This window comes from Leucoraja erinacea, chromosome 24 (assembly GCF_028641065.1).
Source record: "Leucoraja erinacea ecotype New England chromosome 24, Leri_hhj_1, whole genome shotgun sequence".
NCBI lineage: Eukaryota > Metazoa > Chordata > Chondrichthyes > Rajiformes > Rajidae > Leucoraja > Leucoraja erinaceus.
Window position 1 is genome coordinate 18,308,505 of NC_073400.1, and position 15,699 is coordinate 18,324,203.

Consider the following 15,699-nt stretch of genomic DNA (forward strand, 5'->3'; position numbering starts at 1 on the left):
ACAGATCTCACTCACAGACATCACTTGTAATGCAGTTGGCATGTTGGCTATTTCATGCAATTCGATTCAATTCCTCGCACCTCACCAAGAGAATCCAAGATAAACATCCGGTCAAACGTGGTAATGGCATGCACTTGCATGTTTAAAAGCAGTGTTGACTTAAGGAAGCTTCAAATGGTTCCAATCATCTGTTCACACAAACCTAAAGTACCATTACTTCAGTGTTAGCTCATTCAAGGTCGATGCTAGGAACCATATCACTAAACATTTCACAAAGGCAGAAGGAATGTTTTCACAAAGAGCAGAGAGATATCCTAATAATCTGACGAGGTTTTCACTGTGGATGTGTTTGTGGTTGCCATGGTGGTTACATCGTACAAACCTAGTGTCTGAAGAAGGATCCCGACCTGAAACTTCACCATTTCATGCTCCCCAGAGATGGTTAGGAAGGAACTGCTGATGGTGGTTTCTGCCAAGGATAGATGCAAATTGCTCCAGAGATGCTACCTGACCCATTGAGTTACTCTAGCATTTTGGGTCTATCTTTGGTATAAACCAAAATCCTTTTTATTAAACCTCGTGTTATGTTCATTCAAACGATGGAGAGGGTACTATTGGCAATGACAATGGATGGACCAAGGGTTTGGAAATAGATTCAACTGAAATTACAAAGTGAGTCATAAAGTTATGATATCAGTCTCCTGTTTGTCTCTGTTGTGAATTGTAAACAAAAATCAATATAATTTTTCTCTTTTTTTGTATAATGTTAATTTGGAGTAATCAGGCAGGATTAAATTATTTGAAGTTGATGTTTAAAATATTTCCGCAAGCTCGGTTTGATTTTGTGCTTATATTTTGTGTTTATTGATGATCCCTGCTCAAGTAAGAAACACATTTGGGCGAAGCACTGGTGCAGTTGTTAGAGCCGCTGCCTCACAGAGCCAGGGACCCGGGTTTGATCCTGACCTCGGGTGCAGTCTGTGCGGAGTTTGCACGTTCTTCCTGTGACCACGTGCGTTTCCTCCGGGTACTCCTATTTTCCTGCAACATCCCAAAGATGTGCTGGTTTGAGGGTAAATTATCCCTCTGCAAATAGCCCCTGGTGTGTGGGGAACAGATGAGGAAGTGGGAAAACATAGAACCAGTGGCCGGCGTGGACACAGTGGGCTGTAAGGCCTGTTTCCATGCTGTATCTATAAACTAAATGTTGACTTTATTTATCATAGTTGCAAAAACTTTTGCACAGGCAGCTTTCCAAAAGCTGCTTCCAGAGATTCCTACTTTCCATCTGCGCATTTACACTTGGAAACAAGTCCTGTTTTCACTTCTAAATATGTAATGCATGTAACTGTAAATATAAATAGTTTGAATGTATCACCCTTTACACACATAGGCTGGTGTGTAGTCCCGATCTTCCAACCAATCTCATTTTGGACGTCGGACCGTTCCTCTATAACTGTATGGGCGGCACAGTGGCGCAGCGGTAGTGTTTCTGCCTTGCATTACCAGGGCATTCAGTCCAGAGCAAGCGATGTCTGTGAAGGGCGTGCAGCATCGACAAGGACTGCCCTCACCCCAGCCACAGTCTGTTTACCCTCCTTAACTCTGCACCTTGGTGATTGCCAGTCACCCCCCCCACTACTCTATGTACGTATATATATATTTATTGCTCATTATCCTATGTTCACTCTTCTGGGGAGATGCTAACTGCATTTTGTTGTCTCTGTACTGTACACTGCACAATGACAATAAAGATTGAATCTGAATCTGAATCTAAGACCCAGGTCCGATGGTGCTGTCTGTATAGAGTTTGTACGTTCTTCGTGTGAACATGTGGGTTTTCTCCGGGTGCTCCATTTTCTTCATCCAACGTTTCAAAGATGTTCAGGTTTGCAGGTTAATTGGCTTCTGTAAATTGTCCCTAGTGTGTAGGATAGAACTAGTGTACGTGTGATCGCTGGTCGGAACGGACTAAATGGAGGGAAGGCCTGCATCCATGCTGTAAAACTAAAACTAAAAGTGTAACGCCGTAATACTGTAACACTTTATTCTGCACTCTGCTATTTTTCTCTGACCATTATCTGTTGTACTTGGCTGTGGCTTGATTGTACTTGTGTATGGTATGATCCAGTTTGACTGGGTAACACGCAAACAAAAGCTTTTCACTGTTTAAAAATACAGAGTGGAAACAGGCTCTTTTACCCACCGAGTCCATGCTGACCAACGATCACTCGTGCTCTAGTTCCGTGTTATCCCAGATTTGCATCCTACACACTAGGGGCAATTTATAGCATCTAATTAACCTGGCTCCTGTGAAGCAGCAAATCTACTGCTGCGTCACTGTGCTGCCCTATCGGTAAAATCCTTACAACATGGCCAAATGGATAGTTATCAGCATTCATGTCCAGTGCATTTATTCTGTCGGCATTTTGACCACATACAATGCAAAATAACAGTCTACAACCTTCAATATCCCATCAAAGCTCCGCTGGCCAAATGATACTTGTTGCAGATTGTATCAAATATAATTCCCCAGTTTAACATTTGCCACAATCCATTTATTTATTATCTCATCAAAATCAATATGCAAAATGGATTGTAGCAACAAGGCACTGCAGATGCTAGTTTACAAAAGACACAAAGTGCTGGAGTAACTCAGCGGGTCAGGCAGCATCACTGGAGAAAAAGGATGGGCAAGGTTTTGGGTCAGGTCCCTTCTTCAGACTGAGTACGATAGATCCTCTATCTCTGTAGAATAGACCCTCTGTTTATTAGCAGAGCACGTGGCTATTGTTCTGATAGATAAATTGAATTTCCCATTTAATATGAAGCTCCTGGTCTATTGTGCAAAATGTGATGGTTTATCAAATGGTTCTGTTTCATCGCTGGGTGTATGAAAACAGACAAAGCATTATCAATCTGCATCATCCCTCGGCATGCACTGACATTTCTGTTGGCAATTGGAAAATGCCTGCATTGTAGTCATACTTGGCACATCAATATTTCATTATTACCTCAGTAAAGTTGGAACTGTTTTCCATTATCACCTTCCCTTTTCTTGGCAAGCGTATGATGGATGCTGCTAAATGCCAGTTCAAATGCTAACGGCTCCGATAATGCTGGTTGTGTGTCATCAACACGAGGAGAAGTCAAGCAATCTTTAACTTGAAAATAAAAGATATTTTCTACGTAGCAGCACAAGGCACTGCAGTTTAGTTTAGAGATACAGCGCAGGAACAGGCCATTCGGCCCACTGAGTCCACACTGGCCAGCGACCCCGCCCATTACCACAATCCTACACACACATTAGGGGCAATTTTACATTTTTGCCAAGGCATTCCACCCACAAACCTGTACGTCTTTGTAGTTGTGGGAGGAAACCCACCCGGTCACGTGGAGAACGTACAAACTCCATACAGACAGCACCCATAGTCGGGATCGAACCCGGATCTCTGGCGCCATAAGAGCAGTAAGGCAGCAACTCTACCACTGTGCCACCGTGTAGCCATGTAGCTGCTGGTTTACAATAAAAGATACAATGCTGGAGTAACTCGGCAGGTCAGGCAGCACCTCTGGAAAACATGTATTCTCTCTCTTTCCCCCTTTCCTCCTGTCCTTTTCCACCTATTTTCCCTTTCTCTCACTTCACGATCCACACCTCTCCTATCCTTATCTCACACTAATTGTCTTTTCATGTCTGGTCTTTGTCCAAGCGTCTCAATGGGCCGAAGGGCCTGTTTTCATGATGTTTGAGTTGAGTTTGTTGTCACGTGTACAGTGGGTACAGTGATCAGCTCTTGTTGCGTGCTAACCAGTCAGCGGAAAGACCATATATGATTACAATCTTAGTGGGCATTTACTAATATTTATTCTGCACCCATTATTCTGACCATTCTCTGTTTCCATGTGTGCAGGTTCTGACAGTAAATGGAATGTTTTACAATAACCTTTTATTCTCTCTCTTCTCAGTGGAATCCCCGGGAAGAAATGTGGAATAATTGTTCTGTCAGCTGAAGAACTTGGCAATTGTCGGGTAAGTAAAACCTTTAGTTGTTGTGCAGGTATATCAGGCTAGAAAGTGCCTTTTGGGTGCCATAAACCTTTTACTTTTGTGCAGAAAAGTCATTCGGAATTTGTTGTTCTTTAAAACAATAGGATCATTTTTTATTTTTAAACTGTTGCCTGTCTTTCTCGTCTGTGGAATAGATCAGTGATTCCCAACCTGGGGCCATATGGCAAATTTCAGGGGGGGCACAGAAACATTTTGGGATTTAGGGGGCCACAGGTTCAATGAAGGGGGCCACAGAGCTACCACCCTGTTGCCTCCTAAATTTCAGTTCTAATAAATTTAAATCTATGTGGTTGAAATATTTTTGATGTTTGTGGAATAGAATAAAAGAGAATATAGGTGCAATTAATAGACTGATATTTTTATGGAAGGTATTATAATATTGAAGTACTTTTTTTCCGCTAATAATGTCAGGGGGGGCCACAGAAAAATTAAAAGATCCCAAGGGGGCCATGAGCTAAAAAAGGTTGGGAACCACTGGAATAGATGATCTGGAGACCACAAGAGCTCATTAACATGCAACAAAAGCAATAGATAATTGGCCCCAAAAAAGGCAAAAATGCTGGAGTAACCCAGCGGGTCAGGCAGCATCTCTGGAAAACATAGATATGACGTTTCAGGTTGGGATCCTTCTGCAGGCTGATTGTAGTAGACTAGAGAAAGCTGGAAGAGAGTTGGGGACCTGGCAAGTGATAGGTGGATACAGGTGAGGGGGAGTTTGACAGGCAGATGGTTGGACATAGACCAACAAAATGGAAAGACAAAAGATGTGAGGTAAGGGAAGACGAGGAGTGAATTGTGAGACCAGAGGAAAGGATATATGTGAATGGGGCCCAGGTAATGAGATTATTGAGGTTGATTAAGGGATTAAATTCTGGCCCGAAAGACTGCCATCAAAGGTAAATGTATCATTTAACTTTTACAGCCTTCATTTTAGTTCAGTTTAAGGACACAGAGTGGAATTAGGCCCTTCGACCCGCGATCACTCCATACATTAGCACTATTCTACACACTGGGGACAATTTACACTTTTTACCTAAGCCAAATTGTAGATGAGGAGGAAACCGGAACACCCGGAGCATACCCGCGCAGGTCAATGGGAGAAGGTACAAATGCCGTACAGACAGCACCCGTGGTCAGGATCGAACCCGGGTCTCTGGCGCTGTAAGACAGCAGCTCTACCGCTGTGCCACCGGGCCGCCCCGTTGGGTTAAGAACTGTTCTGAGATGTCAGTGAAGGTCCATGCATGCGCATCTCAGAATCCCAGATGGCGTAGAACAGAGGCTCCCTTCCAAGTCAGGCAGGCATTTTAATTATCCAGCAGGAACTGCCAAGTTCAACCTGCTCAGAGTACAAAATGCCACAGCAGCGAAATTGCTCCATTTATCTCTTGGTTCCCTGTTTCTGCTGATTAAAACAGTTCCTGTAATCACAGTTGATCCCTTGCTGATTTAATGGGAAAGAAAATTGATGTCTGAATGATTGGGCGGCGCAGAAGTAAAGTTGCTGCCTTGTAGCACTTGCAGCACCAAAGACCCGGGTTCGATCCCAGCCTCGGGTGTTGTCTGTATGGAGTTTGTACATTCTCCGCATGACCGCGTGGGTTCTCTCCGAGATCTTCGGTTTGCTCCCACACTCCAAAGACTTATGGCTTTGTAGGTTAATTGGCTTGGTATGAATCGGGTCAGGTCAGGGGGGAGTTCCCTTCACCACGGGAGCCATGTAATCCCGTGCTACCTGCTCCATGGTCAGATAGTCGACGACTAAACCGTCTCGCCAACCTGGTTTGCCAGGTGAGGAGGGGGCTGTGGACCCCCAGCAGGACCAAAAACAAGACCTGTCAAATGGTGGATGAGCTTCTAGTGAGCCAACGGCCATCCACACTTCAGTAAAAGTTGCGATCACTGTCGTACATAGCATTGTAAGGAATGATGATAAAGCACACACACCAATATCCTATACTTCCAGTGGAGGAACTGGAACTGGAGGACAGACAGGTGTGGTGCGTCCGTCACCGTTCCCATTGGAAATTGGCACCACCGCGTCGCTAATGTTTACAACAATGATGAATGGATGAAGTATGAATGTAAAATTGTCCCTAATGTGTGTAGGATAGTGTTAGTGTGTGGGGATCGTTGGTCAGTGCGGACTCGGTGGGCCAAAGGGCCTCTTTCTGCACTGTATATATAAGCTAAACTAAACTAAAGCTAGTAAATGGTCATGAGGGTGGCAGGAATTATCAGTGGAATAGGATATATGAGTGGTAGTTAAACATTAAATCATTGCTACGTATTTCCTAGTCAGGGAGTCATACCACATTGAAACAGGCCCTTCGGCCCAAATCGCTCACGCCGACAAAGATGCCCCTCTAAACTCGGCCCATTTACCCATGTTTGTCCTCCTATCCCCTTTATGTTTAATAATTTAAAAATAAGGAATCACAATCACTAAAGGGTGGAATTCTCTTGGCTTGGCATGCTTGCCATTTAGTTTAAGAGCCACTGGATGTGCTCTCCAGATGTCCTTTCATGCATTTAATAAAGTTTCAGCATAGAATTGGTTTACATTTAAAAAAACACGCATATAAAAATAAATGGCTTTGAAATGGTTTGTAAATCGACTGACCGCGCGCAGACCGACACACACACACGCACGCACGCACGCACACACACACACACACACACACACACACACACACACAGCCAGACTCACGCACACACACACACACACGCACACACACACACACACACACACACACACACACACACACACACACACACACACACGCACACACACACACAGCCAGACTCACGCACACACGACACACACAGACACACGCGCACACACACACAAACACCACACACACACACACACACACACACACACACACACACACAGCCAGATTCCCGCACAGACAGACACACCCACACACACACAGACACACACACAGACACACACACACACACACACACACACACACACACACACACACACACACACACACACACACACACACACACACACACACCACACCAGGACTCCCGCACAGACAGACAGAGAGACGCGCGCACCCACACACGCACACAGACTCACACACAAACAAACTCACACACACACAGACTCACACACACACACAGACTCACACACACAGATGTTAAGATGAAGGAGAAAATATTTAATAGGAATCTGAGGGATCATTTTTTTCACACAAAGTGGGTGGGGGTGTGGACAAGCTGCCAGAGGAGGTAATTGAAACAGCACTATCCCAACGTTTAAGAAACAGTTAGACAGGTACATGGATGGGACAGATTTGGAGGGATATGGGAAAACCGTGAGCAGGTGGGATTAGCGTAGCTGGGACATGTTGGCCGATGTGGGCAAGTTGGACCCAAGGGCCTGTTTTCACACTGTAGCACTCTATGACTGTAAGTAACAGGCTATTGAACTGGCAACAAGAGAAAAAGAATAATAGAAAAAGAAGTCCAAAGAAAGTCCCAGTCCAAGGTAGGTTCTACTGCAACACTGAGGCAGCATCACAATATCCAGACTAAACAGTGAACTGAGGTCCCAGGTGTCTAAAGGATGTCATGGCACTGGTTCAGAGGTTATCAAGGGATTCATTACCAGCATCCATGCCAATATTTATCAATCAATATCTTTGAATGACCTCATCCAGCCAGTGCTGTTGCAGATTGTGGATGATTGCTATGTGGAATTTGAGTATTTCAGGGCTTCTGTACCTTCTGTGTAGGAAGGAACTGCAGATGCTAGTTTAAACCGAAGAGATGCAAAATTCTGGAGCAACTCAGCGGGGCAGGCAACATCTCTGGAGAGAAGGAACGGGTGACGTTTGGGGTCGAGACCCTTCAATGGTCCATTTTTGGCGTCAACATTCATGAATATTGATTTCTCTATATTCAAGTAAATCTCACTCTCTCACTCTCTAGCTCTCTCTCCCCCCCCCCCCCCCCCCTCCTCCCTCATGCCTCTGTAGTCCCCTTTACTCAGCTGTAATACCGACACATCCAATTTCATCTTCTCCCTGCATCTTATCATGTAATGGTCGCTACCTCCCAGTGGTTTCTTTACGTTCAGTTCCCTTATCAAATCCCATTCATTACACAACACTAAATCCTGAATTGCCTTTTCCCTGGTAGGCTTCACTACAAGCTGCTCTAAGAAATCATCTCAGAGGCATTCTACAAATTCCCTTTCATGGCGTCCAGAACCAACATGATTTTCCCAGTCATATTGAACCTGCATATTGAAATCTCCCATGACCACTGTAACATTGCCTTTCTTACATGCTGATTGTATCTCCTGGTGTACCCTATATCCTGGCTACTCTTTACAACTCCCATCAGGGTCTTTTTACCCTTGCAATTTCTCAGCTTTACCCACAATGACTCTCCATCTTCTGATCCTATGTCACTCCTTGCTAAGGACCAAATGTCATTCCTTACCAGCAGAGCTACCCCACCCTCTCTGTCTTTCCGATATGAATTATAACCTCGAATATTCAGCTCTCAGCTCCGATCCTCTTGCAGCCATGTCTCTGCAATTCCCACAACATCAATTGCCGTACCACTAGTCAAGGGTCTTGATTTGAAACATCACCTACAGTGTATTCCTTTTCCCCAGAGATGCTGCCTGACCCGGTGAGTTACTCCAGCATGTTGTATCTATCTACTATACCTTCTTCCCGATGGTAGCCGCGAATTGAGAGCGCGGCCCAGGTGGTGTGGGATCTCTGCTAACTGCCTTTTTGAGACTATGTCTCTAGATCCCTTCAGCGGTAGATCAGTACCCATGATGGACCGGGCAGTGTCTACCATTTTCTATAGTCTCCTTCAAGTTCAAGGTCACATTTATTGCCACATGCACCATTTAAGGTACGGTGGAATTTGATTTACCATGCAGCCACACAATCAAAAAGAATCAACATTCTTCACTGTGGTGGAAGGCAATAATGTTCAGCCAGTCCTCCTCCTTTGTTCACCCGTTGTCGGGGCCATGAACCCTCCGCGGCGCTGCTATGGACGAACCGATATACAGGCCCTCTCGTCGAGATGCTCGAAACTCCGACGTCGGGACGGACGGACACTCCGCAGCTTGGAAGTCCCGAATCGGCCGCTTCCTACCGGAGACCGCGGCTTCACGATGTTATAGGCCACAGGCCGGCGGTTGGAGCTCTTCCCCGGCGAGGGATCCCAGACTCCGCGATGGAAAGTGCACGCTGTGCCCGCGGCTGGAAGCTCCACAGACCGTGGCTTCAGGATGTCATAGTCCACGGGCCAGTGATCGGAGCACTTCTCCTGGTACCCCCGGTAAGGGATCGCCTGGCTCCGCGATGGAAGTCCACGCTGCGCCCGCTGCTGAAGCTCTGGGCCCGACTCCGGGAGAGGCCGTACCAATCCATGCTGTTAGGCCGCAAGGGAGGGCGAAAATGCAACTAGAAGAAAAGTTACATTCCACCGAGGTAAGTGACTAAATAAACAGTTTCCCCCTATTCTCCGCCCACACCCCCTTACACTAAAACACACTTTTAGACATACTAAAAACAAAAAAAAGTCAAAAGGACGAACAGCTGCCGGCTCGTGGTGCCACCCGATCATTCTTGGGGGCTCAAGTTGTAGAATCGGGCCCTGATGCTACCTGCCAATACGAGAGCTGGGAGTTTATCAGCAGCTTGAAAGGTCAGTAATTGAGTTTGTGGGCAGGTGAAGCTGGTGTTAACGCTTCCAATGCTGTTGGGAAACAAATCCTGACTCAGTGGGCACGCACTCGGAACCAGTGTGTTGATTTGTAACTCTTGTTGACAGCCAGTCCACTAGGGTTCAGTGAAGGGAAAAGACTTAAATTGAACAAAACATTTCACTGTGTGGACTGATTACTCTGTTTATTTCCTTGGGTTAGTTAAAGTCTATCACCTTCGTGCCTCGGTACCAGTTTCTCCTCCTGCCTTTTATTGTCAAAACTCATTTACAAGTCTGCAAGGATGGCACGGCGGTGCAGCGGTAGAGTTGCTGCCTTACAGCGCCAGAGACCTGGGTTTGATCCTGACTACTGGTGCTGTCTGTACATTCTCCCTGCGACCGTGTGGGTTTTCTCTGGGTGCTCCAGTTTTCTTCCACATTCCTAAGACGTGCGGGTTTGTAGGTTAGTTGGTGTCTGTACATTGCACAGACGAAGGGCCTGCTTTCACAATGTATGTCTCTAAAATGTCATTCCGGTTCCTTAAAGCATGCTGGGATGGAGTGTGGAAGTCTGAGAGTTGCTGTTACAGTCTGCAGAGTCGGCATTTCTTGAGGTTAGAAATGTCTTTGCTGCTGTCCTGGTTGTAGAAATGCAATAAAACTGATCAGAACATTGTGTAGGAAGTACCTGCAGGTTTACAATAAAGATAGACACAAGATTCAGGACTAGGTTCTGGATGCGGGTCAGACAGCATCTCTGGAGAGAAGGAATGGGCGATGTTTCGTGTCGAGTAATCAGAACAGTGTGCCTTAGTGGTAGCAACCCACACATAAAGCTGGAATGGCAGTGGCCTGGGATCACGATAGAAGGTGACTGGGTTTTTTTGGGGTATTTAAACAAGTTCAATGTTCGATAGTACATGGATTTATAAAGTGCAACATCCACAGAAGACATGGGAGACTATTCTGCAGCGGCACAAGCCGAGCACAACAGCGCTGCAGTGCAGATGGCTACTGTTTTACTGAGGGGGAAATTATTTTATTTATTTATGAAAACCACTGCTTGTTCCAGTTGGTGAAATGCTGCAGAGAAATCAATCAGTGGGCAGTAAAGAGGATTATTGGATCAGATCTCGCTACGTTGAGCAGTGTTGGTGTAGAGGGATCTCCGATGGCAACTTGGAACTGGTGGTAAATTAAAAATTAAAGAAACTGGAAAGGCAGTAGCAGTGGATCACGATAGCAGTGTTATCGACATAGGAAGGAACTGCAGATGCTGGTTTGCACCGAAAATAGATACAAAATGCTGGAGTAATCCCCGTCCTGCTGAAGTAAGGGCCTGTCCCACTTGGGCGTCATTTGCACATCACGCAGGTGGTGCGCGAAGATTTTGTGAATCCCAAAATCTTGGGGCGCCACGTGCTGACGCGCAACACTGCCTACGCAACCACGCGCCATGCATGCGTAATGCACACCATGCATGCGTAATGCACACCATGCGTGCATGCACACCATGCACGCATCACATGCTTGTCGTGCGTTGTGACACATAAATGATGTTGCGTAAATGACACCTAAGTGGGACAGGCCCTTTACTCCAGAAATTTGTGTCAATCACAATAGCAGGCAGCTGTTATTGTGGGTGAAATTCAGGCTCACAAGACTGCAGCTCTATATTTATGAAAACCACGGCAGCTTGAATGCTTGAACTTTAATTTAGTTTATTTTAGAGATACAGCATGGAAACTGGCCCTTCACATCACCGATCGCCACACCGACCATCGATCACCCGTCCGCACTAGTTCCACGCTATCCCATTTTCTGATCCACACCTTACACACTAGCGACAATTTACCATCTTAGCAAAGCCAAGTAACCAACAACCCTGTAACATTTAGGAGTGTGGAAGGAAACCGGAGAACTTGAAGAAAACCCACGCGGTAACGGGGGGGACGAGCGAACTCTGCACAGACAGCAACCGTAGTCAGGATCGAACCTGGGTCTCTGGTGCTGTGTGGCAGCAACTCTACCGCTACACCACTGTAGCGGGGTAGAATGATCAGCCTGTAATAAATTGATGATATTTTAATATTCCTTGACACACTGTATTGTTTCTGTGTCCGTCCGGTATCAGCAGCAGAATCGCCCGTTGTAATCAACTTGAGTTTGAATCATTTTTGCCTTTCATTATTTTTTTCTATTTTGTTTTTATCCTTTTTCTCGTGTTGCCAGTTCAATGCACTGTGACTTTTTGCATAAATTATTTCACATGCACCTGCACTTCATCATCATTTTCTTGTGAAAATCATCAAATATAAATGTTATTATCCATATGCCAAAGGGAAATATTGCCGGATTTTGCATCCAATGCAGAAATGAGCCGCTACAAAACAGCGTTAAATTGTTTTTTATTAAAAAAATCTATCATATTTCTCCCAATAGCTTTATGAATTTAACCTAGCATTCAGATGACCCCCAAATGTTAAATCTGAGGCCAGATCTACCTGTTGATCAAACTTTCAATTTTTTGCATTGCAGAGCATAAATTGGTGCAGCATGGGAACAGGCCCTTCAGCCCACAATTTCTGTGCTGACCACGATGCCAGGTTACACTAACCTCCTCTGCCTGCACGTGATCCATATCCCTCCATTCCCTGCATATTCATGCACCGATCCAAAAGCCCCTCAAACATCGTTATAGTATCTCCCTTCGCCACCACCCCTGGCAGCACATTACAGGCACCCACTTGTAAAAAACAAAACTCACCCCACACGTCTCCTTTAAACTTTGTCCCTTTCACCATCAAACTGTGTACCCTGGTCTTTGACATTTCCATGCTAGGAAAAATATTCTGACTCCTATCCTACTTGACTGAAAAAACCAATTCATCTTCTCCGGGGAAACTCACCCACCACACGCGTCTCCTTTTTGAGTCTTGTGCCTGATTTCACCATAAAACTTCTAAGGGCTGTGCACCCTGGTCTTTGTGCCACATTTTGATCTTGATGCTAGGAAAAATATTCTGTTCTGACTCGCTATCCTACTTGGCTGAGTCTGAAGAAGGATCCTGACCCGAAAACATCACCCCTATTCAGGATCTTGGTCTATAGGGAATGCGGCGCAGACTCAGTGAGCCAAAGGGCCTGTTTCCACACGACCTAAAGTCTAAAGTAATGTCTAATGAAGGGTTTTAGGATGTGTTGCTGTGTTGCTTGAGCCTTTAAATCATGTTCTGCCATAGAAGTTGATGATAGTAGTGGTGGCCACTGTGCTATTAAACACTGAACTACATAGACTATTATTGTTATTATTACACTATTATTGTTTATTTTTTGTGTGTACGTATGTGTGCTTGCGCAAGCGTACGCGTGTGTGATCATATATATGATCTATGTATAGGTGTATTTGTGAGTATGTATGCATATACACATACACTGAGCTTTTTCTCCTGTTCATTATATTGTTTACAGTGTGCTATGTTTACAATTATGGTCCACATTAACCAACCTGACCTCCCGGTGGCTCAGCACTTCAACTCCCCCTCCCATTCCATATCCGACCTCTCTGTCCTGGGCCTCCTCCATGGCCAGAGTTAGCACCACCGGAAATTGGAGGAACAGCACCTCATATTCCGCTTGGGGAGTCTGCATCCTGGTGGCATGAACATTGAATTCTCACAATTCTGTTAGCCCTTGCTGTCTACTCCCCTTCTCAGCTCTCCCTCAGCCCTAGGGCTTCTTCTCCTCCTTTTTCCTTTCTTCTCCCCGCCCCCTCCCACCCCCCATCAGTCTAAAGAAGAGTTTTGGCCCGAAACGTTGCCTATTTCCTTCGCTCCATAGATGCTGCTGCACCCACTGAGTTTCTCCAGCATTTTTGTGTACCTGCTATGTTTACATATTCTGGTGCACGTAGGAATTTCTGTTTTATCTGGGACATATGACTATAAAACACTTTTGATTCTTGACAATTCCTAGATGGCTCTGTATTTAGCAGTTTGCAGACAAATCTGCTCTTGAGAGTTTGTTTTAGTGGAAACAGCCCCTTTGGCCCACCTAGTCCACGCTGACAAATGATCATCCAAACACTAGATCTACCCTACACACCAGGGACAATATACAGAAGCCAATTAACCTACAAACCCACATGTCTTTGGGATCTGGGAGGAAACCAGAACACCCGGCTGAAACCCACGTGGTCCCAGGGAGAACCTACAAACTGCACAAACTGCATGGTCAGGATTGAGCAGAGGTATCTGGTGCTGTAAGACAGCAGCTCTACCTATATGCCACTGTGCTGCACAGGTGCTGTCTTTGTGGAGTTTGCATGTTATACCCGTGACCGCGTGGCTTTCTTCCAGGTGCTTCAGTTTCCTCCACATCCCAAAAACTTGCAAATTTATAGATTAATTGGCCTATGTAAATTAGTGTGGATGAGAAAGTGGGATGACATAGAACTAGTGCGAACTGGTGCGGACCTGGTGGGCTGAAGAGGCTGTTTCCATGCTGTATCTTTAAACTTAAACTATTCCCTCCACAGATGCTCCTTGACCCGTTAAGTTCCTCCAGCATTTTGTGTTTGGCTGAAGATTCCATCATCTGCAGTTTAGTTTAGTTTTGAGATACAGCGCGGAAACGGGCCCTTCGGCCTACAGAGTCCACGCCAACCAGCAATCATCCCGTACACTAACATTAACCTGCACACTAAGAACAATTTACAATGTTTACCGAAGCCAATTAACCTACAAACCTGTACGTGTGGGAGGAAACAGAAGCATCCGGGGACAACCCACATGGTCAGAGGGAGAATGTACTAACTGCCAACAGACAGTACCCGTAGTCAGGATCAAACCTGGATGCCTGACACTATAAGGCAGCAACTCTACCGCAGCGCCACTGTGCCGCACAAAGTTCCTTGAGTCTTCATTTGGAGAGGATTATCTGGTCTCAACCTGGATAGACAGCTAAGTGTCTGGAAATCTGCCGTAGAGTGTAATGTTACTAAAGCTAAGCATTCAGCAAATAGAGCCAGTTTATGGAGCAGAGCCACAAGACTTTAGTATGCTTAACTCAGATTCCAGTTTACAATTCTTTAATAATGCATGATAATTTGATTCTGAAGTAACAAAATTCTATTTTTGTTTATTATGTTTTCCAATTTTCTTTGCACAAGAATCATACTTCAACATGAAAGGGTAATTATTGCCCAGAAAAAAGATATAATGGGAGTTCAGAAAGACAGGAAAATTATCCAGTTAAAATATTGCATTTTTTAAAACATGAAGTCTAAATTCAGTGTTTTCATTAAAATTACTATAATAGTCTCTTTACGCTCCAGGCTCCATCTACAATGAATACCCCTGCGTCAGAATTTGAAGTTCTTCAAAGATGAATTATAAAGGTTCAGCACTTGGTTGCAACCCTTTTAAGAGATTCTGGCCTTTTCCTACTTCAGTTCCCTCCTCTCCACTTTCAGTCTGAAGAAGAGCAAAGCGTCGCACATCCTTTTTCTCCAGAGGTGCTGCCTGACCCGCTGAGTTACTCCATCATTTTGTGTTTAGTTTTAGTTTAGTTCAGAGATGCAGCACAGAAACATGCCCTTCGGCCCACCAAGTTCGCTCCAACCAGCAATCAGCCCGTACACTAACACCATCCCTCACGCTGGGGACAATTTACAATTTCCAGAAGCCATTTACAATTTCTAAAACCTCTGCATCCTTGGAGTGTGGGAGGAAACCAGAACTCCTGGATAAAATGCACGTGGTCACAGGGAGAACTTACAAACTCCATAGAGACAGCACACGTAGTCAGATTGAATCCGGATCTCTGGCGCTGTAAGGCAGCAACTTCTGTAGGGTGGCACAGCGGTCGAGTTGCTGCCTTACAGGGCTTGCAGCGCTGGAGGCCCGGGTTCAATCCTGACAACGGGTGGTCTC

The 15,699-nt window shown here is 45.3% G+C and overlaps 1 protein-coding gene across 2 annotated transcripts in view; it reads left to right on the forward strand.

Moving 5' to 3' along the window:
• LOC129708696 (copine-8-like) overlaps positions 1-15,699 on the forward strand; it is a 268,617-nt gene that overhangs the window by 120,852 nt on the left and 132,066 nt on the right. For both annotated transcript variants that reach the window (XM_055654624.1, XM_055654623.1), the window contains exon 7: positions 3,970-4,033. In XM_055654624.1, coding sequence (XP_055510599.1) covers positions 3,970-4,033 — 64 coding nt within the window. The remainder of the gene's footprint in view (positions 1-3,969; positions 4,034-15,699) is intronic.